Here is a 23,894-nt window from a genome sequence, read left to right on the forward strand (position 1 = left end):
ACTCTTTTTTTTTGTTATTCTCTGTTCTCGTTGTCAACTCGAGCAATACCTTTGACTCTGAGCAAAATAAAAGTGTTTTAGAAGTACATAAGACTTGTGTATATTTCTGTAATGACACTTGGAAATTGTAGGATGAGCTTATAGCTAGAAAAAAAAATTGAAAAAGAAAATGACTTTAAACATTATAAACATTGTTCGCGCGACGTACAAAAACTACACTCCCAGAGTCATGTGGAAGGGATTTTCCACGTAATACTTCCAAATATTGGAGAACTTCGCCATAGTCACGCCGTCCACAACCCTGTGATCAGCTGCCCAACTAACAGAGAGGATGTTTGCTGCTACCACGTTCCCATTGGCGTCGAACCTGGGCAACTTTTGAATCCTGCCAATGGCCCCTATGACAACTTGCGGAGACAGGATCACTGGCTTCGTGTAAGTTCCTCCTACCTGAATTTGCCTATTTTAGAACGAAGTCTGAAATTCATGCTTTATAATTCAATGTATTCCAGGCATTCTTACCACTCCGATGTTTGACAACGAGAAGGTACCGCCCGTTAGATCGTTCAACGGAAGTGACGCCTTACTGCCAAGTTCCTGGAGTCTATTTAGCTCCTTTGCTATGGAGACTATACTCCTATCCTGAACATTCTTTATGTTCGGCACTACTAGACCATCAGAAGTGTCCATGGCCAGGGCTATGTTGTGCTGCTCAATAATCTTTATGGATTCTGATTCCTCGTCCAACCAGGCGTTCAATTCTGGGATCTTCTCCAGCGCCCTGGACACAGCCTTTATGAAGAAGGGCATGTAAGTCAAGGTCACTCCTTGATTCTTCAAAACGCTCCTTACGTCATCACGAAGACGTACCAGACTGCTGACGTCACATTCATCACTGTAGACAAAGTGCGGTATACTCTGTAATGATAATCCATTAGTTCTACCTTACCATCAGGAGTTATTCGACATGAATCGATGTGCGACGTTACCAGAGATTTCGTCATCGTTTTCCACATGTGTTTTGTGTATCGTTTCGCCGGCACTGCTTTGCTGCTTCCGACAGTGACCTTAAGACCTGCACTCGTACTTGTATTATCCTTCTGAATATGATTGACGATATCTTCCTTGAGGACTCTACCATTTTTACCAGTCGCCGGAACATCCTTTAATTTAATTTTATTCTCTACAGCTATCCTCCTCACTGCAGGAGTAGCCAGCACCTTCCCAAGGAGTTCTTCCCTTGAATCCGTGCTCTCGGCAGCCACAGAACCCTGGTGCGACTGATCCGTTTTCTCAGTGGCATCTTTTTCCTTGGACACAACCTGACCAGTATCCTCGTCGACCTCTATATCAATCAAAGGATCTCCAACAAGTGCTGACTCATTCACATTGTAGTGTAGAGTCTTGACAACGCCGTCATAGCGACTTGTGATGGTAACAGAAGCTTTATCACTCTGAACCTCACAAACCTCGTCAAACTGAGCCACCCTGTCTCCAGGTTTGACAAACCTGCAATTAATATATTCATAGTATCTGTTTTCATGTAAACAATCTATACCAAACTATACGATTTCCCAGCTGCACTTACCATTCCTTAACAGTGACTTCGCGGATCCCCTCGCCGATATCGGACAACTTGAAAGGCACAACGCTGGCGCACTGGATACAATTTATGGAAATATTCCTGACGTTCTTAAGGAGAATCGTCGTACACGGTCGTAGAATGAAAGCCATATTGTACTTGCACAAAACAAACTTATATAATACAGTATACGAACGTTACACGTGTTTCAGGCCTAAAATCAATGAACTTCAGTGCGAAGAACTCGCGATTGCGTGTAGCCCGCTGTAAATGCCCGCAGGAAGTGTGAAGCCCGGTAATGTATTTATTCATGAGAGCCATGTTATTGCATGTACTCTAGCGCGTTGCGTAATTGAGAGTGAAAACAACAGTACTGATAAGAGACTTACTGCCAAGCTACAAGACGTCACCGATAAAGTCAGGCTTGTAGACGTTAAATGGACTCTTGGGCATGAATCCTACAGAGAAGAAAATTTAATGGAGACGGGTAAGATGGAATCTTCATGCTTGTTTGGAGTCGAAGAGATCATCGGTGGGTGCAGATTTGAATGATTTATTTAATATTATCTTTTTATTATCAACAACAGCTTTATTTCACACATTTTTTTTTTATTCTAAAACTTCCAGTGAGGCGGCTCTCTCGACCAACTGATCTTTCAAGTGGGCAATGCATCTTTTGTGAATTCCTATTCACCTACAATTATTTATAAACCGAAGGCGAACTCTTATATTTCACATGGAGACTGTACCCTGACGAATTCTAGAAGTCGTGCTTGTCCTGCACATACTTTTTTTTCAGATTCGACACTTACAGTAACAATAACAACAATGATGAACGGCATCGTAAACTGTCAACGAATGACGATCGATGATTGGTCACTCTGTTGATTTTCATAACGTTGTATAACACTCTATTAAACACTGCTTGCGTGCTACTTTATCACATATCTCGTGCTACTTTCTATATCATGATATCATAGCTTTTTTGTATATTTTAATTATACTCCTTACACTGCATCGTGCATAAGAACACACTGTCACTATTAATCAACTCAATTAATTATGTAATTCAATCTGAGATCATTCTAATTCACTGTCAAGGTCCTTGACAATTTATTATCTTTTGTTTGTCCCCTTTCACTTTATCTGTACCAAGTACACAGGCGTACTCGGCAAGCTCTAAAGTTGTGCCACTTGTTCAGTTGCAATCTTAGTCGATGGGCTTGGACTTCCGGTTATCTCACTGATGTCGACCGACGTCTGAACGGCCGTAGTAATGGCACTTTGCAGAGGTACGCATTCACTGGTCATATCACATCCGGTATCTGAAATACAGGACACAATAATTCATACGGAGCTTACAGTCACGCGTGTCAGCTGGATTAAGGGGAAGTGCAGGGCGGTGGTGGAAAGAGGAGAAACGAGGAAATACAGACAGCTGATAGAGCAGGAATAAAAGGTCTGTGTAATTTTAGCGGAAAGCTTGAATTAATGATCGACGCCTGGAACACTATCGATCAAGTTAGAAAATGTAGGTCACACTGAGCTTGCAGTGAATTCAATGTACGTGAATTAAACAAAGGAAAGATGGATGGATGGGCGAATATTTGACAGGTGAACAGAGGCATTTTTCCCCTCTTGCGGCGTTTGATTCAAACAGGCGAATTCCTGGCGCTAGGAATGGAACAACCTGTTGCGAAAGGGGATGAAATTCAATTCTCTAATTTTGATTGGCTTTGTTCCAGCGATCAAATTAATTTACTAGACTTACACTTCGTAAGCGAAGACGCTCCGGCACTGCTGCCCTGCTTCTTGAAAGTGCTTCCACCCATTGTCACCTTTCCTCGGATGTTCTTGTCCGGCTGGAAGACTATGATATACACTTTGGGCGAGTAGAGACAGACCAGGGTGACTGATGCGCTCAGACTAATAGCCACGCACAACGTAGTGATCTGAGTCTCGTGGGAGTTTCCCGTACCAAAGTAAATAGGTACAAACGCCAGCCATATTATACAAGTGGTGTACATGGTGAAGCCGATGAACTTGCTTTCGTTGAAGTTCTCTGGGATCTTCCTGGTCTTCACAGCGTAAATCGTCGAGACAAGGATGAGGGTTGCGTTGTAAAGCTGCGAGAAGAGGAAGCTCATGTCCTGGATATTGCACTTGAGGATGACCTGCTTGCGATCCGGGTACGAGAACCTGGTACCAGGCGGTTCGACGATCATCCACACCAGGGTGAGGACGATCTGGAAGGCTATCAAGGCAGCTGCTATGCAGACTTGGGAAGTAGGACTGATGTAACGCGGCCTCCTGGCGGATCGCGATGCTGAATCGAAGATCCTTGCTATCCTATTTGTCTTGGTTAGAACGGCTCCGTAGACGGCGCTGAAGCTCACGCCTACCCCAAATCTCTGGAGGATGCACGTGACCGTAGTTGGCTTTGCCAGTAGGATGAATGTGTTTAGGTAACAAACAAGCACTCCAGCCAATAGGATTATCGTTAGCTCCCTGCCGGAAGCCCTCACTACTGGGGTGTCTCTATGCTTAAAGAGCAATCCTGCCACAGCCAGGGTAGCGACTATACCCAGACAGGATATTATGGCTGGTGCTATTACAAATGCACTGCTCCATCGCATATGCTTAACCGGTAGCGCGTAGCAGCCCTTCTTATCCGCGTGCGGCCAGAATCCTGAATCACAGCCCTTGCATGTCTTCTCGTCGTGTACATATTCGTATTCCTCGCACTGATCGCACACCCAGCAACAAGTGTCACCCTGTTGCTTCTTTATCATACCTGGTGCACACGGTAAAGAACACGCTGAGATCGGTATACTCTCTGTACCTTTGCTCCATACCAGTTCCTCTGTGCGGATGTTCAGAGAGTTGTACCACTTTCCTACAACCTGTATAAAATGATTAAATTTTATTGGTAGTTGTTTTTATTGTTTTGCCACATTTTATATGATTTATATCACTGTTTTTTTTTTATTTTTTATTTTTAACTAATTTATATGCTTACTCTGTAGTGATATCCATTCGTGCCGTTCTGACCTGACTTCCGGAAGTTCAGGATCTCATATCGTGCCAGGCCATCACCGTGCTCGTCGAACTTCACTTCACTTCCGGCGGCATCTGTAAAATTGTATCATTCGTGTTGTTATCTAGAGGGGATTCGTAACGATGCTTGTTGATGGTAGGTATTTGTTATTCTTAATTCTTATCGCTATCACGAGGCGTTATCTTTGCTAAATCTTTTATCAAAATTTGATACATTACAGATGCCTTTAACTGATTCGACTTTTTTCTTGGGTATCTTTTATTCTCTCTCAAGGTCCAACGAGTTTCCTAACACGGCAGTCAGTTCAGGTTCGTAATTCGAACAACAAGTCGGAAACGTAAGGATGAGGCTCAAGAAATATGTTATTCAGCGATCTTATTCCTACGACAGTGGTAAGTAAAATTTAACTAATTCGTGTTCCGACCTCGGTACTTGGAGAATCGGAGAAAGAAAATTATTGTAACGAATCAACGTGCCAGCGGCAAATAGCTTAGCTACGGCTGAATAATTCATGAATCGTCAGATAATTTACACGAAATGGACGTCATCCTCTGGATCCCAGTGAAGAGTGCAAAATTATTTTTGGATCACCCGGATTGGGACGCGACCTCATCTGGATGCTTAAACGCCTGGAGGGTAGCGATTTGATGAAAAAAAACTAGAGATGCCGATTCTCTTTTTTTTTCCTTTCTTCCAATACATAATTTAATTTCCGTCAGGGTAGATCCTGGTGAATTATTCATCCATCGTCAAGACGCCCTGAGGTCTCGGCCTGGTACCTATTGATCTTTTTGTTTTTTTTTTAATGCGAAAAAGAACAAAGTACCCGACTTCCGTGGCTTACCCTCGAAGGAGACGTTGAGTAAGTAGTTCTTGAAGAAGGCCCCCTTGTCGTAGTTGATCATCGACGAGCAGAGTCCTTCGGACCGACCGCACATGTCCCGCTGAAGATTGTCAAGAGCAAGAGCAAAAGCATAAACAGCATCAACGACGAACTGCACCTTGGATTCTTGTTCGTATCCCCTGGAGGATGTCAGACGTAGACTTGGCGAACATATATTGAGCTTGCGATCGGTCACGAGCGGGACGTCGCTCTTGAGGATGCAGGAAAACGCATCCTCCCAGTACTCGCTGAACCAAGGGTTGCGCCGATTGTTCCTAGGAGTGAGAGAGGCCATGTACTCATCGAATCCTGGAATATTCTTAGACTCAAGCTCGACGGTGATGGCACCCTCGGCTTCCTCTTCGAGACCCTCGACTAACTTATTTTGTCTTCCCCAGCCGTCGCTGGCTATCCACTGGAAGGTCTGGCTCAAGTTTGACCTACGCGCTGCCTCCAGGATCCTCCTGGCATCCTCTGCTCTGGTGAAGAGAACGACCGCCCGGGCATTTGCTTTTTTACTGAGCTTCTGTATGATACCGTCGAAGACCTTGTCGTCGGCGGCGCTGGGCACCTTCTCCGCGGCAGCTATGCAGACTTGTCTCTCGGTGGCTTCCCTGGTGAACACCTCGATCCCGTACTCCCCGTACGAGCCCTCCGAGTACACCGTGGACACGTAAGACCAGTTGACGCTCTTGACGACGTCGACCAGGGCGATGGATTGGAACGTATCCGGCGGCACAGTCCTGGCGAAGTAGTCGAACCTCGTTTTCTCGCTGAGCGCCTTCGCCGTGGATGCCGGCGATATCTGGGGTATGTGAAACAGTCGCAGAAGGTTCGCCACCTGGAGGGACACGGAACTATAGGAACCACCAATCACGCCGAAGAGAGGACCCGCACTAGCTGACTTCTTGACCCGAGGACTGGACCGGTCCGCGCACTCCAACACGCTGATGTCCAGATTCGACAAGGACGCTCGCACGAAATGCAGACTCTGGTTCAAGGCATACGTATCCCTACTGCAGGTGTCCAGGATATGCACGCCCAGGACGATACCCGGAAGTATCCTGGTTTCCTTGTTGATCTGATCCACGGCGAAGAGCATCGCTTCCAGTCGCTGTACTCCTCTGTTGTAAATCTTACGTCCACACGATGAGTCGCCCTTCTCGTGGACGGGAAAGAGACCTCCCAGGACTATGTCACCAGGTATCAAGACGGACTGGCGCTCCTGGGGTGTTCTCGACTGGACCAGATTGATGGTATTCAGCGAGAGGAAGAGTAGGAGGAGGATGAGCTTTGAGATAAAGTGAACCCATAGGAAGTCTCTCATCTTAGCGAAGACTCTCGTGAAGGAGTTACAGTCCTCGTTTATTAAATTTCGTATTGCTATTCAATTATCTTTTCGATTTACGAGGATTCCACGTGTCCTCGCTCCAGCTGCTAATTGCACCAGAGGTCGAATTCCAATAATAGCCAATAGTTCACGCTTCTCTCCTCTCTTTATTTATTACTATTGCCTCGTCCGCTTTCTTATTTACATCATACTCCGTTCGTCTGTAATCAATACAGACCCACTTCCACTCTCGCGCGTTTCTCTCGCCAGAAAATGAGTCTCTCCTCTTGTCTCCTCCCTGTCACCAAGTCGCGTGCAGTCGTCTCTGCGAATACCACACTTTGGTACTCTGCCTCTTGATACATGGCATCCTCTCGGATTACGTGATGGCTCATCCGAGAGGTCTAAGCTCTTTTCCTCTAGGGTTACCCTGTTACGAGGAACGCACGTGTGTCCAGTGGTCAGCATTGTGATGATTCAAAATTCCCGCCACTGGTCCAGGTTCTGCCTAAGGGATAATAGAGTATCGTCAGAGAGGGTTAATAGACAATATCTATCTACAAGTCCAAAAGTCGGATAGCCCTAAGGTTCGCGAGGTCGCTTTCCATGGATCGGCTAATCTTTTGAGAGTAATACGTGTCGCGTAGAGTGCGAGCGAGAGCTAGGGGCGTTATCGATTTGAAACGCGGCCGAGGTCGGAGGCCGAGAACGTATTATTTCTCTGGGAGACGTCCCGGAGGACGAAACTGATGGACGGCGGGACGATTGAACCGAGTCCCTTGGAGGAGGGTTTCGTCCTTAATAATATTCTCAAGTTTCCAAGTCTAGATTACGCTCTGAGAATTGAGACAGCTTGCTCTCGTCGAGGGTTCATACTTTCGAGAGCCTTCTTCTTCCTCTTTTGATACTCGTTCTAAATTTTGTTTTTTTCAAAATATCTTCTCCCAGTTTATATCAGACAGGGTATTTATACATATTTCTCTACTTTATACCTCATTAAGGTACGGTACAGTTTCCTTTTGATACTCTGACTTTACGACCTTCGAGATACCAATTGAGCCTCTCCTCAGGAACCGTCTGACCCTTCTGGTCCTCTGGCTCGAAGTAACGAGACGCGACACTCGTGCAAATGGATTGTAAATTGCCCTCCGCTCACCCGCTGGGAATTCCTGAGAGCTAGAATCGTCGAGTTACTTTGACTGTTTTATGCTGTATATAAAGAGCAACGGCTGACTTCCAAGGCAGCGAGACGCGTTAGCTTCCGAATTAATTTGTATTTGGATATATTTCCGGCTTTCGCGTGTGACTCTTACGAAAAAAATCCTCAGCCGGAAGTCCGTTTGTTTTGCGAAGGAAAATCGATATGGGCTTCTCCTTCCTTCCTTCCTTCTTTCCTTGTTGCAAGCACTTGGGTCTTCGGCCAACGGGGAGTCCCCTTTTGCGTCAACGTCTCCTCCTTATAGTGATCTCACCTACTGCGGCGAGATTTACACTTCTATCAAGCTGCTCGGCGGCGCGACGCTGACCTTTTACGACCACTCGGTTTCAGTATCCGAAAAAATTCTGACACATTTCTATACATCCGACGGCGGGGACTACGTATAACAAAAACAAATCAATAGACCAGCTCTGCACGTCGAGCGGCACCCTCGTGCTCGAAATTTACCACCCACCCACCCAATCCAATCCTCTTGGCGCTTTTGACTTCCTTTCTTTTATCAGAAAACCCAAGACTATTTTTCACTGGCGTCGTTAACGCTGACATCCAGCCTCATTCTTCAGTGGTGACTTCCTGTCAGTCAAATCAAGTCAATAGTAAGAAGTCAATGTTAAATTTTCACTTGCTGGGAATACTGTCATCGCACCCACTTTTAAAGCTCGATCGCACACTTGTTCGATTAACATAATTGTCAATCAGGGATCTAACTAGTGCTACGTCTTCGCACACTTAATCCTCTATTCAGACTCTTCACTCACGTCATTCTCAATGATCAAGAGTACTCTTCAATCCTCTTTCCACTTTAGTCTCTCATAAAGTCACAGCAGCTTTTGATTCGTTGAATGACTTTTGTATCATTTAAATTGTCCATCGGTCATCTCTGTCCCACCTTGTTTACTTAACAGTAATCAATTTCACGTAATTTAAAATCACCCTCAAGGATTTTTCATTGTTATCATCGCGACGGAGCATAGTTTAGACAAATTTATTTCAGTCATCAATGTAAAAAAAAAGGAAAAGAACAAAAGTTGTCGCACGACCTCAGTCCTTCAAAACTTCACGATCAAGTATACATAATTCCTTTTTCCCGCTCATTCTCAGTCTCCGATTGTGCGATAGCTCCTTTCCAAGGCCTTAAGTATGTTTTGGCAACACGTTGAGGAGAACGTGCCGATGTCGTTGCCGCCACAGCGCAACTGGCCGGCCGGCCGGTCGGCGACGACGACGACGACGACGATCACGGAGAACCAACCACCCTCCCTTCTACTTGATCCTCTCGCTCATTCTCGTTTCGCAAGCTCCCCTTAACTCGCGAGGGAGGGGGCCACCACCCTCACCCACCGCATCGTTCCAGCCGAGCAATGGGTTAAATGCCGTGCGCGAAGGGAAGCTTCACTTCCGCTTCACCCTTCATTGCCTTCCCTGCCATCGCCGGCAGTTGCCAAGACAAGTAGTACTATAGTAACCTAGACCATCTACTGGCATCACTGACTCCTTATTTCCAGGAGTCGTGGGCCTACAGATCCTCATTGTAGCTTGTAGTGACCCTGGTGCTTTCCTCTTATCTTATCTTCCTTCTTCGGTACCTGATTTTATTATAGGACAGACTTTATTTCCCATGAGTATACCCGATAACGGAATTCTTGGGAAAGATTTCTTTGTACCTCATCCTTCTGTTGACGGGGTTCAATTAGGTTTTGTGTAACGGCTTATCCTTTGGATGATACCAGATGAATTTTTTGCACGTGTCCCACCAAGGTGTCCCAAGACGACGATTTGTTCCTGGAAATGAAAGTGAATCTTCTTTATCTTATAAATGATCTTGGGTCTTTCGTAGCTTTTTTCCCTTGTTTTATTATTTTAGTCTTCTTCCAAGATTTCAAGGTTACTAGCATTAACCCTATTTCAACGTCCTGGGGGCCCCGAAGCTGAGATCATTAGAGCCTAACGGCTATCGATTATCGCGATGTGCCTATCAGTTATCAGACTGGATCCATACGCCCTACGTGAGTCATGGTGATGTTATTAGGAATGTGGGTTCGGCTTATTATACGAATTAACCTGGATAAACGTTTCATTGATATATTTTAAAAGCATTCCTCCTTTTTTACCTCATTAACGACATTCCTTCTTCTGGCTGTCTGAAGCGATTATCACGCTATATTTGAGTTTGCATTTCTTTTTTTTTTATCAGGCTCGCCTGACCAGTCAGCCAATAATACATTCAGTCGCTTTAATTCATAGCTCCTGGGACGTCGTGTCTTTTAATCGGGTGCATTTACGTCGTCACGCACATGTTGGAAATTGAATTGTAACCCAGATTACGAAAACGTCGATACCTTAGAAGGTCCTCGTGGATATACGCGTCCCTCTGCTTTCTAGAAGCAAGGAGAATTATCCTTGCATGATATTTTTTCTTGTCCGTGTGAATTTTCAATGACCTCAAAAAGCCTGTAGAAATTAGAACACCTTGCCTGAGGGTAATTTGAAATAGTTATGACAGTGGAGTGTTGAAGGATCTTTCCTTTTACTCGGTCTATTGACATTACCTTTTACGTATCTTGCTGTGTTACATATACTTGTCTCTTACGTTTGAGAAACCTAAATCCTTCCAAACGAAATATAAAAGTCTGGACTTTTGATACAATTCAAGCAGCTTCAGGGTCAGACACGATTTTGACTTCATTCTTATACTTAACGTTAAGGAACACTTTTTCATATTATTTTATTCGTTCGTGTCCTATTATTATGGCGGTTTACTGTACCCTGACAATCAGTCTTTTTGCATAACTGGTTGCTGCTTAATTAAATGGGAGATTGTCCTGGGATTCTGGAGAGTTTTGAAAGAGCGGCTGACAATGCGCCATTTTATCGGTCGTTTAATTAGGACGACAATGGGAAAGCATTGTCGGAAAATTTCATTGTTTGTTCTAGTATACTTTCAGGTCACGTCCCATTGGTAGCACTGAATAAATAAGGAAAAAAACCCTTTACATTTTTTAACGGTCTTTCACTACGTGTACGTTCTAAAATTTTTAATTACTTTTTATTTCCATTACCACCAGACTACTAAAATTATCATACACAAAATGTAAATTTTTTGCTGAACAATTCTAATTTATCAATTTCTAAGATATATTGAGCTGTTTCAAAATTAATGCTAACAGTACTTAAGAAAAACCGTTAAACGAAAGCAGCACTCTACGGATCGGCGAGTCGGGATCCAAAATTACAATTTGTCCCTGGGATAGCATTATACAAAATGATATCCATGTATCAAGCAGCTACTGACCATACTGACCTCGTCTACTTTTATCTATTTCTATTGTATAGTTCAATTACGGAGTGTGCGTGAAACGTGCTTCGACGGTGATGAAAAATGGTGCCGTCGTGGTTTCGATTTGACATGAAAGTAGTGAACTGGGAGTTAGGAATGCGTTAGATTTCCTTGGTGTTTTTGATTCTTCCTTTTATGGGAGACGGACTCGACGTCTCTGAAAAAAATGTAGTTCATCGTGAGTCACTGAGATATTGGCTGTCAGCACAATTGACAACTTGACGAAATTCATCTCGGGTATGAACGGACAGGTGCAACCATCACGTGAGAGGTTAGGTGAGTGAAAGTTCACCAAATCTCGCGAACTCACTGAACCGTAGAGGCGTTTACATGAAATTATGACCTTCCTCAAAATCTTCCCTTGTGGAGAAACACTTTTACGATACATCATTTAGCCGTTAGTCACCTTATGTGTATCGTTATCTTTGGGAACAATATAGGTATCTCATTCAACTCTGAAAATACAGCTGTCATTCTCGTGGGTTAATTTTACGCAAGTTGCTATTCTAGGGGTATGGTAGGAGTTATCATTTAGCAAACATGCTCTCGAAGTGTCATAATGGTATGTTTTCTGCTTAGTAATTTCTTTCTTGTTATCTCGAGCACTTGACATAGATGATCCTTTGTTGTGTATTTCATTGTCTTCTGAAAAGATTACTCATGTTTTATGAATTGATTTCTTGGTTTCAGGTGGTTATAGTAGCAATAGCACTAACTGGTTCTCCAGTCTTGTTAATTCAGGACATGGCAATAGTATGCAAACTATCACACCGCTCGCTGAGGGTGAGTTACCTTTGGATGAGGCTGCCATTGCTACAGAGGCTGATGGAAAGGTCAAAACCAAGCTATTGTCTATGTGGAACAACGTTAAATATGGTATACCAATGCATCGTGGACTCTTTTTCATTATATTTCCTGGTTCACACATCACATTTCTTGTGGTTCATTCCAGGATGGACTGTGAAAATGAAGACTAATTTCTCCAAGGAATATCCCGTCTGGTTATTGGGTTCCTGTTATAAGAAATCCACAGAAGGATCAGATGGTCTCACCGAAAGCATGAAACTGGATATGAAGACTGGAAGTGAAATTTCCTTGGCTATGGATGCAACAAAATTTGAAGAGGGAATAGAAGGATTCAAGAGGGATTTCACGTCGAGACTGTGGCTAACTTACAGACGAGAATTTCCTATTCTAAACGGATCCACATTTACAACTGATTGTGGCTGGGGATGCATGCTACGTAGTGGACAGATGATGATGGCACAAGCACTGGTCTGCCATTTTCTTGGGCGAGGCACTTATTTTCTTATTTGTTCACTCAGAAATGATTTAACAAAATTTTGGGGCAAAATAGCTCTAAAAAAAGAAAGCAACAAAAATGACACTAACCTTCTTTTCATCTGTTCACAGACTGGAGATGGAAGCCAGATTGTAGGATAGAAACAGATCAGCAGATGGTGGAAGATGAAAAACATCGAATGATAATCAAATGGTTTGGTGATAAGCCTGGACCACATTCACCATTATCCATTCATACCTTGGTCTCCCTCGGAGCGGCCTCCGGTAAACGTGCCGGTGATTGGTACGGTCCTGCATCCGTTGCGCATCTTATAAGACAGGCAGTCAGACAGGCATACTCCGACTACGACGAATTTGAGAATCTGGCTGTGTACGTTGCGCAAGACTGTGCTGGTAAGCTATCTGAATGATTATCCAATTGATTAACAACACCTTATCAACAAGATCCTGACTATGATTTCGATTTACAGTTTATCTCGACGACGTGAAAGTTGCCTGTGAGAAATCTAATGGCGAGTGGCGGTCTCTAGTTTTACTTGTTCCTTTAAGACTTGGTGCAGACAAACTCAATCCTAGTTATGCACCCTGCTTGACGGCACTTCTCAGTCTAAACGAGTGCATCGGAATCATTGGCGGTCGCCCTCGACACTCTCTGTACTTCATTGGCTATCAGGAAGATAAGCTGATACACCTGGACCCGCATTACTGCCAGGAAACAGTCGACGTTTGGAAGCCAAACTTTTCACTAGCCAGCTTTCATTGTACCTCGCCGCGTAAGATGCTTGTATCCAAAATGGACCCCAGCTGTTGCGTGGGATTTTACTTGCATGATAAAAATGCTTTTGAAGAATTTGCGAAAACTGTTGTACCTGTAAGTCCTTATGCAATTCGATAAAAACCTTTAACGTTGGTATTTTTTTTTCAGAATGTCAATGAACGTTTTGCATTTATTTTTTCCAGTTCTTAGTGCCGCCTAATCAAAAGGTGGAATATCCCATGTTCCTTTTTTGCGAGGGTAGCGGGGACGATCTACACCAGGGCGTCGAAGTCAGCGAGGGTTCTATACCTGCCTCGATCTCCTCAGAAGCACTGGATATTCTAGAAGATAATACTCACTACGAGTGCGAGGAGTTCGAAATCCTCTAAGAGGAGGAATCTAGAAAGAGAGCAAAGTGCTCCTGTACTTAAGGACTAAAAGCTCAGTGTCTCTATTTGAGATTTTATGAGAGTCAGGGCTGCGGTCGGTAATAGTTCAGCCTTTATTATCACTAGGAAGATTCTTTGAATTTACAAGGAAAGAAAGAGAATTGCGTACGTGGCTGCCTGCATACGCACATCTATGTGGGTGTGCGTCTTGTGTTGCGTGAGTGTCCTGTGTGTCGCGCTCACGTATGCGCATCAGTTTACTCGGTTTACTCCTGGATACTGTCTATAGCCGTCCGTGCATCTCAAATATTAATTATCCTTTGAATGAGTTTCAAAGGTATCGTCAGGCTGGATACAGATTAGTACGTGTACGGCAATAGCACGTTATGCGATATATACCTTGCCCAGACACCACGAGTACTTAGGTAATATAATAGTTGAATGTTAAGTTATTTATTTATTGACATCGTTGTCTTTCGTATTCGTACGTTAACTCGATGTTATAACTTGAAATAATTACGATGATGCCGCTCCAGGCAACCTCCATTCGGAGGGTATCTGCGCGTTGAAAATAAAAGAAAGTACAGACAGATGACTCTTATGAATGTTCATTGAAAACCGTCTACCGATATACATATGTCAGACCATCGCATATGTGGAGCACTTTAGCATCTGAGCCCCCCTTCTCCTTAAAGTTTCAAAAAAAAAGCTAAATTTCCAAGATGCATCTCAAAGTTGTGATCTTGATATTTTTAAATACCTATTGAATCAGCTAAAATTATAATTTCACGTAGCTCGAGGATTCGAGCCATGAAATTGAATTGCACTCTCTCGTACTTTCCCCGTCATACAAATGGCAGTATATACATTTTTCGTTTGATGCCGTTTCCTATCCAGAAAGCATGGCCAGCAAGCACAAACTTACAGAATGACGAAACAATGTTTTCTTCCGAATAACGGAGGAAAATGAGGCGTTGAAACATTTATGCATTACAGAAAAATGATGTATTTTATATATATATATATATAAAAGATAAATGATCATGCGAGTAAAAATGAGGGGCCATCGATCCACTACAAAGTCGAACCGCCGTAGACACAAAAAATGTTACAGGAGTCTAAACTGAACGTACATTGTACGTTAAGTGATTGTTTCCACGATTCTATGAAAAAAAAATGTCAATAGAATCTTCAATTAAAATATAACAAGCATATATCATCGATAATCAATACCGTTGCATCATCAATACGAGCGATCAGAACAAATGTAAGGAGATGCTAAGACTGTAACAGTATTGAGGAAAAAGTGTCACACCAAATTATTCACATTAAAGTCAAGTTCATTTTCGTTTCTTGCATTTAGTCCTACCACGACGTCTCCTTGAAGAATTAGGACGCGCGTCTGTCTTCTTCGATGATCTGGAAGAAAACGACTATTATTATCCTCATTGATATATTATTATCAATATCACAGATACCAAGTAGAAGAGCATGGAAAATTTTACGAATGAAATAATACAATATTAAAATTTCGCGTCTTACCTATGTACCCGGTTCACGGAAACGGATGTATGTTTCTTCAGGGTCAAATGCTGCTGCACCAATTCTGCCAATTTTCCCTGCTGTGCCAGCATAGAGAGAAAAGTGCATATGAACTCGTCATAATTGTGTGTTCTTCTACAGTCATCAATCTAAAATACAAACAAAAATTACAGATACAGAATAAATTGTCAGGACAATTAAAATAATATACGATTGGACATATGTATTTACTTTGTACTTGTTTCTCTTGTCGTTCTCATCCTTGAGACTGTTCTCGCAAATGCTTATCTCGTGCTCCAGGTTCTTTAGCAAGGCCAGAAGATCCTTGGGCGCGAAGGTATGGGGTTCAAAGAGCTCAGGATACTTGGAGCAGAGCTTAGGATCCATCTTTTCTACTTTTTTCTCTTCCGTAACAGTATCTCCATTGCTAGTCTTGACCCTGGCATGCGGTATCCGAACTTCACCAGATAGACAAACCTTCTTGTGGAGGTGGCCGCTGTCGGACACCAGTCTTTTCCCATTGATATTGATATTTCCCAGCGAACGGGCTGATAGGGAAAAAAAATCAATATTGTCCTGTATAATATAAAACTGTAAATAATATCAAGAACCTTACTCACTCAAGCCAGCCTCATTCTTCTCATCGCCGGCGACACGGATCACGACAAACTTCTTGAAGTCCTTCGTCGAGGTCGGACTACTTTGACCAGAGTTCCATCCCCAGGCTAAAATAAATATATTACTATATGTATACGTTATTTCAAGTGTTCAAATTTAGTTTAGCTAGCCACTAAAGACTGCCGAACCGTTATTCCAGTCATGAGCTGTAATATGTGTCACAGGTGATACCAGTAACAAGATCTGTACACGAGAATCGACCGCGACAACGGTATCGTTCATGATGAAGGTGTGCGTCTAACTGTATACCTGGAGGTGTCAACGAAGATGTTCTAATTGTCTGAGATATGTAGACAAGAGTACATATAGGGGCATTGAGAAGCTTGACATACCTTAGTTCCTGAACGACAACAATACTGAACACAGCCATGAAGAATATATGGACTCTCTGCACCCTGTTCCTGAGCCTGGTCATTGCGAAGGCATCAAAGTGTCCAGAAGCAAGAAAGCCGCATCCCACTAGCTGTACTATATTTTACAACTGCATAAATCTACCCAGTGGAGGATTTGTCTGGGCTCCAGCTAAGTGCACCAATGGCCTGGTAAGTTTTCTAGAGAACCCTTAATACAATTTTGCATATACACATATTTTATTTTCCAATTCAGATATTTCAGCCATATATCAGAATGTGCGTTCTCCCTGGAGATGATTGGAGCTGCGACACTTTAACTACAGATCCACCATTGATTACGAAAGAATACACTGTACCGGTACTGATAGATCCTACTCAGTCGAGCTATCTAGAGTACGCGGATGATCTTTCTGGATTCGATAAACCTATAGATTCCTCATATTTCATCAATGATGATTCGGATTCAAGTGATTCTCTTCCGATGACACCCTATCCACTGATAGAAGACCCAGGCACCAATTCTCGGCAAACTGGCGACGACATTGATCTGGAGAAAGCTATAAAGAACTTGGGTGTACCCATAGCAATTAAGCATAGTGAAGACAATTATCTATATCAGCTTGGTAATGGACAGCAAGCAGCACTCTTACCACCAGCCGATGCCAATAAGGAACAATTGATAAATCACTTAACCTGGCTCAGTCGTCTCATTGATAGATTATTAATATATCAAGGACTGGGTATTCCTCTGGATAGACAAGAACCATCTCCAAATAACAGACCAACTACTAGAAAAACCATAACCACAACAACAGAACCACCAATTGAGAATACTTTAAAAACAAATCTATACGCACTGAATAGTCAGAATTCTGCATTGATGAATTATCTGGTGCAAAATTATGTTCTAAAGAACAATCTCCAAGGTACGACCACTCCTGTTACTACAGTACGTGCACCACACCTTAAGAGAAAGGCATCGTCCAAGAGGACAACTACTCGTACTACAACAGCAGCAACGACAGAGGCGACTATTAATAAAAACAACGTTAAGAGGAAGTACGAGGACACTCCTGTGACGGGGGTGAAAAATGATGTTGACATCATCATCAATGGGCCTAAAGCTGATAACAATATTATAGCAATAACTGATACTCTAGGCAATAAAAAATATACTACCATTGACAGATACAAGAATATTGCCAAACAATTATCAACAGAAATTGTGGACGTTGTACCTTGTACGAAAGGTGTACGTTTACCAAATACTACTGATTGTACCAAGTATTATAGTTGCGATCCGAAGACTGCGTTTGTTATGGAATTTTCATGTCCCTCTTATACAGCCTTCAACGAGTACACCAGGGTGTGCAATACACAGAGGTACACTGTATGCGTAACTAACGCCAACAGTGACTCTACTCTTACGATATCGGTGACAACAAGTCAACCGAACGTTAAAAGTGCTACAGGAGAGAGCAATGTACTGCAGAAAAATCCATGTCAATCTATCGGAAAGTACGGTGACCCAACTTCGGATTCACATTATTACTTATGCTTCACGGGTATGGGACGTTCTACGGATGTTAAGTCAATAAGGATGACTTGTCCGAATAACTTGATATTCTGCGCCGAGAAGAAAGTCTGTACCACCAAACAGAAGTGTATGTAATCAAATGATTAATTTGTGACCGACTGATTGATTACCTTGGGTCGGAGAATTAAAGGCTGATCCTATCTCTGAAGAGGTATCTGTGCTTGAGGAACTGTGGGCTGGAGATGTTTGGATCCTGAGAGGCGTTGCGTAATCCAGTGCGCACATCACAACCTTCTCCATGTTACTGCTGGATGTGTTTACATGACCCGGAGATTCTTCGGCGTCGGTTACGTTGTCGTTGCAACAGTCCACGTTTATTGTAGGGACTGAAGCTGTATGCTCGACCTCTGATTTGCCTGATGCACCTTCCTCCTCTCTCTTGTGCTTTTCATGCTTCTTGTCAGTAATTTTGTCGTTTTTTTCTTGTTTTTCAGAATCAGTTGTTAATTTATCGCCATTGCTTTCCTGGTGACTTAACTTGACTAGTTGTTGTAGGGCTTCGAGAACTATCTGTCTGTTGGTTTTCAACATTGTCAACTTGTGAGATATTGCTAGACGCCGATCAGGCACAACAGCCATTAAATTGAATCGAATGTCTTGCAGCTGTTCTCCGGTTGCCATGCCCAGTCGATCTGTGATTACTCTTCTGAATTGTTCTGTCCACTCTTCATGTTCTTTCCAGGGACCATGATCCATTGGATAAGGCTTCAATCCATCTAGTTCAAAGAGTCTTCCATTGATTGGGACATAACTCACAAAATGAAAAGCTTCACCAGTGAATCTTCCTGTCGACACTCCGGTGTTCTTGTCTTGTCTGCGTTTTGCTTGGGGCATGGCATGTGAATTATGTGCGCATGCCAGCTCTGGAGTGTTTCCTATGGCCCATCCTTTATTCTCAGGACACATACCAGAAGTGTGCATTTTCAAACGGGATAGAGTGGTACCCAAATGGATATTTGGACAGTTTAAAAGAACAGAAAGTAGTGCATGTGTCGCGCAGCTGTTCGGAACGACCTACATAAGAAATATTTAACTTTACATCAGGACACTGCTCATTTTATACAATTCAATGAAAATAAAGTGACGTATTCATGCATTTGACACTACAAAGATGTTCACTAACTTGTTGAGCAAAAAATATATTATTGACGATCTCCTCATCCTTAACAAAGCTTTCATCCTGTTCCACAACCTTACGTCGAGACCGTCTCTCCTCTATCCAACGGAAGAGAAATATAAATCCATAAACTGGTCCTTCCAGTGACTTCTGCAGATCATAAATCTCCTCAACCTGTACCCCCTTGACACCAAAATCCTCTAACAGCAACGTAAAGAGACCTGAAACAAGAATCCAACAAATAATTCGTTTTCCAATATCCTCAATCATCTGCAAGTACTGCAAAATAAGTAAAATATTCAGAGCTAATTTGAAGTCCCAAAGTTCTCCTGCTCCAAGCAACAATTACATTATTGCAAAATGAAACCGGTAATAAAAACCCTAATAAAACTACCAAACTCTATACAAGCTATTGCGCCTTTCAATTACCCATCATAAATACTTCAAACGTACCAGGATCGCTCTCGAGCTCCAGCCATCCTTCAGTCAGCCGATTAATATCCACTGGCATGATAGGCTCAGGCTTTTGTTTTGTTAGGAAAGTGAATCATTTTCATTATAACTCAATCTCGCTCACACTCATTGACTACTACATCTTTTCATAAAAAAGAGGAATACACCTCATACAACACAAATCAATTGCCGTTGACTCTAATTGACTCACATTCCTCTTCTTCTTCTTCTTTATACAGGGTGTTCCGAAACTACCTGACCCGGTGGGTATGGCGGTGTCGGGAGGCTTCACTGGGGTTCGGTTGTGTAATTCAAATGTAATGAAAATACGAAAAGTAAATAGCTGTTAGCCAATCGCGTGTTAGGGTCGAAAGAAGACAAGTACAACGATTGGCTAACAACTATTCACTTTTAGCATTTTCACTACATTTTAGTTACATAATCGACCCCCTGATCATGAAAATGACCTTGCTTTTGTCCGGAAGCTCTTAGGTTTTAAATGGGAGCAGGTCAAATTTGACCACTCAGAACGAGGCGTCAAGAGAAACGTAGGCACCTACGAACTCTGAGTTTTGTTCCCTCGCTTTTGTTTCTCGGTAGCTTGTTTCTTGTTTCCAATAGGCATGTCTTAGGCTGACGTCACCCTGCCCGAAATCACCGAGAAACAAAAGCGAGGGAAGAAAACTCAGAGTTCGCAGGTGCCTACGTTTCTCTTGACGCCTCCCTCTGATTGGTCAACTTTGACCTGCTCCCATTCAAAAACTATGACCTTCCGGACAAAAAGAAAGTCATTTTCGTGATCAGAGAAAACTCCCGAACACCGCCATACTCACCGGGTCAGGTAGTTTTGGAACACCCTGTATATGGTTGGCACTAGTTACGACTCTAGTCCGTTCCAAGCGGCCACAAGATTAATACAATATGGAGCGTTTCTATGGGGCATACAGCGTGACTATCGCACGGCGATCTGAAACAGAAAGAGGAACACCCCGGTGACCAATCACCGAGGCGGTCCAACCAGCCAGAGCCCGAGGACTCACAAATCCCCCAATCAGGAGGCAATTCATGCAAGGAGCCAATAGGAAGATAGATAGAGGTGCAGATAGAGGAATGCTATTGGAATGAACAGTAAGTGTAGAACTGGCGAAGGAAGCGTATTAACTTCCGGAGTTAGTAGTAGGTACACGAAATTGTATAAATAGAGTCTACGGAGGTTGAGTGACTCGGAATCCAAAAAAGACGGATAGATTGTCTGTTTAATGGGGCCTGTCTTAGTTTTTGTTTGATCAAATATATAAAGTATGAGTGGGATTCATCTAGATTAAACGACTGCAGGGCTTTCAAAACACTCTGCGAGTCCGAAAAAACTGTTGATGTAGTTAATTTTTTATCTAGGATAAAATTGATCGCATGATAGATTGCAAGGGCTTCCGCCGAGAATATTGAGGCTTGACTAGCTATTTTAGCTTGAAAACATATGTTGAGAGAAGGGCAGTAGACGCTGAAACCTGTAAAAGGGCCATCTGGATTTTTCCAGCCATCAGTGGATTTGATCAGACAGTGCCTGATTGGCTTATACATATAGCCTTTTACATCTTAAGCCGTAATATTGACTTTTGTCATTACGAAGATCACGGTATACCAGACGTTTATCGGATGTACAGAATGTTCGACGTCATTGAGGACTACTTCATTAATACGAAGATCCGCGTATCCAATGGTCACCGGTTTCAAAAGCATTCTGAAGTTGCGAGTGGTTCCTATTTCACGCAACTTATTGAGACCATCGTTAATTGCATCCTCACTTCCTGGATGTTTTTCGAGCAATTCGGCCACAGTCCCGTCAACGATCTTTATCTCGGCGATGACTCACTGGTGGGTGGCGAAGAACGTTGGGACCTTGACGTGTGCCAGTCCCTAGCTGAAACAATAGGAATGAAACTGAATTTTTCGAAATCAGTTGTAAGTAGTGATTTGGACAATATCACTTTCCTGGGGTATAGACTTGGAATGGGTGTACCTCAGAAGGATCATGACACCTGAATGGCCGCCCTATTGTTTCCTGAGAGACCGGACAGATTTCTTGGTGATGGTTAGTCTCGTGCACTAGGACTACTCTATGCTAATAAGGGTGTTGATGAAAAGTTTCATGCGATATGTGCATCCCTAGTAAAATTGACTCACATTGACTGCCACTGACCGCCTCTCAATCCGGCAACACTAAACTACGAGGAAACGCTGTCAGATGACGCCACTAATTCTTTGAAATAACTGCATAAAAAGTACTCATTGAAAAATATGTATGTATGCTGCTACGTATATCTATACATATATTACGTATTGCTTTACCATAAGAGTATGTAAATAGCACTTTCTTATATTTTTGTATCATTTAATAAGTAAATTGCCTTAAAAATTATAAGAATTATCAAGCAGATAATCCGATACGAGAAATGGAAATACTTAAGTTAAAGCGTGTCTTCATTCTTTTATAAATTAACGAATGACAATTTATATTACCTTGAAAATTCGTCAGGACAACCTCCTGATTAATAATGCTTACAATTGTAGCTTAAATTTTACACTGAAGAGAGTAAAATGAAAATAAAGGCTGTTTAATATACGATGTGTATAGTTTTAAAAACAATTTAATTGAATTTAACGCATAATGATGTGTTACAAAAATAATATAAAAGCTTCCAACTTTGAACACAGTTGTTCAATCATCTCTGGTTCAATTTCTTAGTTTCAATCACTCTGTACAATGTAATCTAATACCTTTATTCTATTAGATTTAAATATTATACGATATTGCAAAACCGGTTGCGTCGCATCATTTCTGCTGCTAATCTGTCCGAAAACCGATTGCAAACCAGAAATTTTATTGCTAAGTATACCCAGTATCCAGATATATTTTGAGATAAATAGTAAATACAAAATATCTCGTCATCCGTTTGTAATGTGGTGACAATGTCCGAAGCAGTGGAGTAGTTTATAAGTACATAGATGAGGATAAGTGATTTATTTTATTAAAACAAAAAACAATGAAAGTGTGAGATGCCGATGGTCCCAGGATAGAAGTAAGTATGTACGTACAACCGGAAAGAGTCGAATTTAATAATAGCCAGGAGACGGTTTCTCCCGCAAATACGAAGTATGTATTAATATCAAACTGCCTTCTGAGTATCGCCAAGCGAATTACTAGACGGCTGTTTTAAACTCCAGTAACTTCAAGATAGAAGGTGCTAGTCCCTAAAGAGACAAATGAAAAAAAAGTCACTATTGCTGCTTCAGTCTCATCGTCGGAACACAAGTCGAACAATTCCCAAAATCTGTTGCCCACCCGATTTTGCCACACCGGTTAAACACAAAATGGTCACAATTATGGTGGAGTAATAACAAGCCTCACGAATTTCTGGTGATAATCTCCTCATAAAACCAGTGTTGTATCCATAACACTGAGACACCATTCCCACAACGAAGCTGGCCGTACCCAAAAGGTTATGAGAAAATTTATTGATGATCGGTTTAATGATATTTCGTAGTTTACCAGCGAACAGCGCCGGAAGTCCCAATACAGCGGCAATAATTACTAATCCTACAAGATAAAACATAAATCTTATAGGTTATTTGTTACCGGGTCTAGCATTTGGAATAAAATGTCGATAATGTACCAACGGATATGATGCCGGTTAGTCCATGCGTTGATGAGAAATGTGGTCTATTTCTTAGTGCATTACCATGATAACCGTAAGCTGTACCAACAATACTAAATACACTACCGACCAGTAGCAATACCCAATGGATATGAGAATTTACTCTTCTGCTAAGGAATCCGGACCATAAATTTTCACCAGCTAGGACCACAATGCCCTCTCCCATCAGTAGAACGTACTACGTTAACGAAATAAGAAGAGAATACAGAATAATAAAGAATACTAATAAATTCTTGTACACTCTGTCTGTACTTACTCCAACGGAACACAGGAGAACATGAAGAGACCATACGCCGGTGCCCCAGGAAATATAAATAAGGTATCCAGCAAGGGTGAATAACAATATATGATTTCCAAAATTTAAAACTTTCAATGCAACGTTCCATAGGCTTAGTAAAACCGATGTGTTCTCAACGCTCGTCTCGTCAGTAGCCATGACGAAGATGCATCGAACTTATACAGCAGTTGGTAAATATTAATTAATTAATTATTAAGTAAGACGAAGAAAGTGCTGCAGTTACTGATTTGTCATATATGGCGAGGGACGGTTGGCTTATGATCTTATAAGAGTGCAGAGTTAA

The 23,894-nt window shown here is 42.3% G+C and overlaps 6 protein-coding genes and 1 long non-coding RNA gene across 18 annotated transcripts; 3 read left to right on the plus strand and 4 right to left on the minus strand.

Annotated features, from left to right (window-relative positions):
• Positions 1-84: 84 nt before the first annotated feature.
• LOC107271342 (lipoamide acyltransferase component of branched-chain alpha-keto acid dehydrogenase complex, mitochondrial) lies at positions 85-1,887 on the minus strand. Of its 2 annotated transcripts, none has more exons than XM_015747222.2 (4): positions 1,589-1,887; positions 990-1,509; positions 523-918; positions 85-450 (listed from the first exon to the last, which is right to left on the minus strand). In XM_015747222.2, exons 1-4 carry the CDS (start codon positions 1,732-1,734, stop codon positions 214-216), a joined length of 1,299 nt encoding a protein of 432 aa, XP_015602708.1. In that variant the 5' UTR covers positions 1,735-1,887; the 3' UTR covers positions 85-213. The 2 variants fall into 2 exon arrangements, with proteins under 2 accessions (XP_015602708.1, XP_015602709.1); XM_015747223.2 differs by having other exon boundaries at positions 85-460; positions 1,589-1,854.
• Positions 1,786-2,549, plus strand: LOC107271347. The gene is made up of 2 exons (XM_025088624.1): positions 1,786-2,114; positions 2,210-2,549. Exons 1-2 carry the CDS (start codon positions 1,853-1,855, stop codon positions 2,290-2,292), a joined length of 345 nt encoding a protein of 114 aa, XP_024944392.1. The 5' UTR covers positions 1,786-1,852; the 3' UTR covers positions 2,293-2,549.
• On the minus strand, positions 2,171-13,073 carry LOC107271337 (metabotropic glutamate receptor). Of its 5 annotated transcripts, none has more exons than XM_025088616.1 (6): positions 12,950-13,073; positions 12,802-12,823; positions 5,485-9,854; positions 4,602-4,714; positions 3,354-4,485; positions 2,171-2,907 (listed from the first exon to the last, which is right to left on the minus strand). In XM_025088616.1, exons 3-6 carry the CDS (start codon positions 6,848-6,850, stop codon positions 2,762-2,764), a joined length of 2,757 nt encoding a protein of 918 aa, XP_024944384.1. In that variant the 5' UTR covers positions 6,851-9,854; positions 12,802-12,823; positions 12,950-13,073; the 3' UTR covers positions 2,171-2,761. The 5 variants fall into 5 exon arrangements, with proteins under 5 accessions (XP_024944384.1, XP_015602694.1, XP_015602695.1 ...); XM_015747208.2 differs by lacking the exons at positions 12,802-12,823; positions 12,950-13,073 and adding an exon at positions 10,184-10,292 and having other exon boundaries at positions 5,485-9,658; positions 9,737-9,854; XM_015747209.2 differs by lacking the exons at positions 12,802-12,823; positions 12,950-13,073 and adding an exon at positions 10,184-10,292 and having other exon boundaries at positions 5,485-9,679; positions 9,737-9,854.
• On the plus strand, positions 4,645-14,452 carry LOC107271341 (cysteine protease ATG4D). Of its 4 annotated transcripts, XM_015747217.2 has the most exons (7): positions 4,645-4,775; positions 4,914-5,032; positions 12,100-12,285; positions 12,362-12,706; positions 12,823-13,104; positions 13,182-13,582; positions 13,672-14,452. In XM_015747217.2, exons 2-7 carry the CDS (start codon positions 4,984-4,986, stop codon positions 13,855-13,857), a joined length of 1,449 nt encoding a protein of 482 aa, XP_015602703.1. In that variant the 5' UTR covers positions 4,645-4,775; positions 4,914-4,983; the 3' UTR covers positions 13,858-14,452. The 4 variants fall into 4 exon arrangements, with proteins under 4 accessions (XP_015602703.1, XP_015602705.1, XP_015602707.1 ...); XM_015747219.2 differs by lacking the exons at positions 4,645-4,775; positions 4,914-5,032 and adding an exon at positions 11,331-11,685; XM_015747221.2 differs by lacking the exons at positions 4,645-4,775; positions 4,914-5,032 and adding an exon at positions 11,547-11,680.
• A 347-nt stretch (positions 14,453-14,799) lies between these two features.
• On the minus strand, positions 14,800-19,967 carry LOC107271339 (ubiquitin carboxyl-terminal hydrolase calypso). Its single transcript, XM_015747214.2, has 7 exons — positions 19,598-19,967; positions 19,151-19,365; positions 18,138-19,041; positions 16,020-16,124; positions 15,631-15,947; positions 15,400-15,548; positions 14,800-15,276 (listed from the first exon to the last, which is right to left on the minus strand). The coding sequence occupies exons 1-7, from the start codon at positions 19,653-19,655 to the stop codon at positions 15,198-15,200; spliced, it is 1,827 nt and encodes a 608-aa protein (XP_015602700.1). The 5' UTR covers positions 19,656-19,967; the 3' UTR covers positions 14,800-15,197.
• Positions 19,968-20,188: 221 nt separating this feature from the next.
• Positions 20,189-23,774, minus strand: LOC107271290. 4 transcript variants are annotated; one of them, XM_025088623.1, is made up of 4 exons: positions 23,570-23,774; positions 23,272-23,491; positions 23,007-23,195; positions 20,189-21,518 (listed from the first exon to the last, which is right to left on the minus strand). In XM_025088623.1, the coding sequence occupies exons 1-4, from the start codon at positions 23,747-23,749 to the stop codon at positions 21,451-21,453; spliced, it is 657 nt and encodes a 218-aa protein (XP_024944391.1). In that variant the 5' UTR covers positions 23,750-23,774; the 3' UTR covers positions 20,189-21,450. The 4 variants fall into 4 exon arrangements, with proteins under 4 accessions (XP_024944391.1, XP_015602582.1, XP_015602581.1 ...); XM_015747096.2 differs by lacking the exon at positions 20,189-21,518 and adding an exon at positions 22,228-22,849; XM_015747095.2 differs by lacking the exon at positions 20,189-21,518 and adding an exon at positions 22,228-22,849 and having other exon boundaries at positions 22,941-23,195.
• On the plus strand, positions 22,966-23,814 carry LOC112494895. The gene is made up of 4 exons (XR_003060845.1): positions 22,966-23,097; positions 23,223-23,347; positions 23,429-23,632; positions 23,702-23,814. It is a non-coding gene; the product is annotated as an uncharacterized LOC112494895 (long non-coding RNA).
• Positions 23,815-23,894: the final 80 nt, after the last annotated feature.

Source organism: Cephus cinctus, unplaced genomic scaffold (genome assembly GCF_000341935.2).
Source record: "Cephus cinctus unplaced genomic scaffold, Ccin1 Ccin1_scaffold0935, whole genome shotgun sequence".
Classification (NCBI taxonomy): Eukaryota; Metazoa; Arthropoda; class Insecta; order Hymenoptera; family Cephidae; genus Cephus; species Cephus cinctus.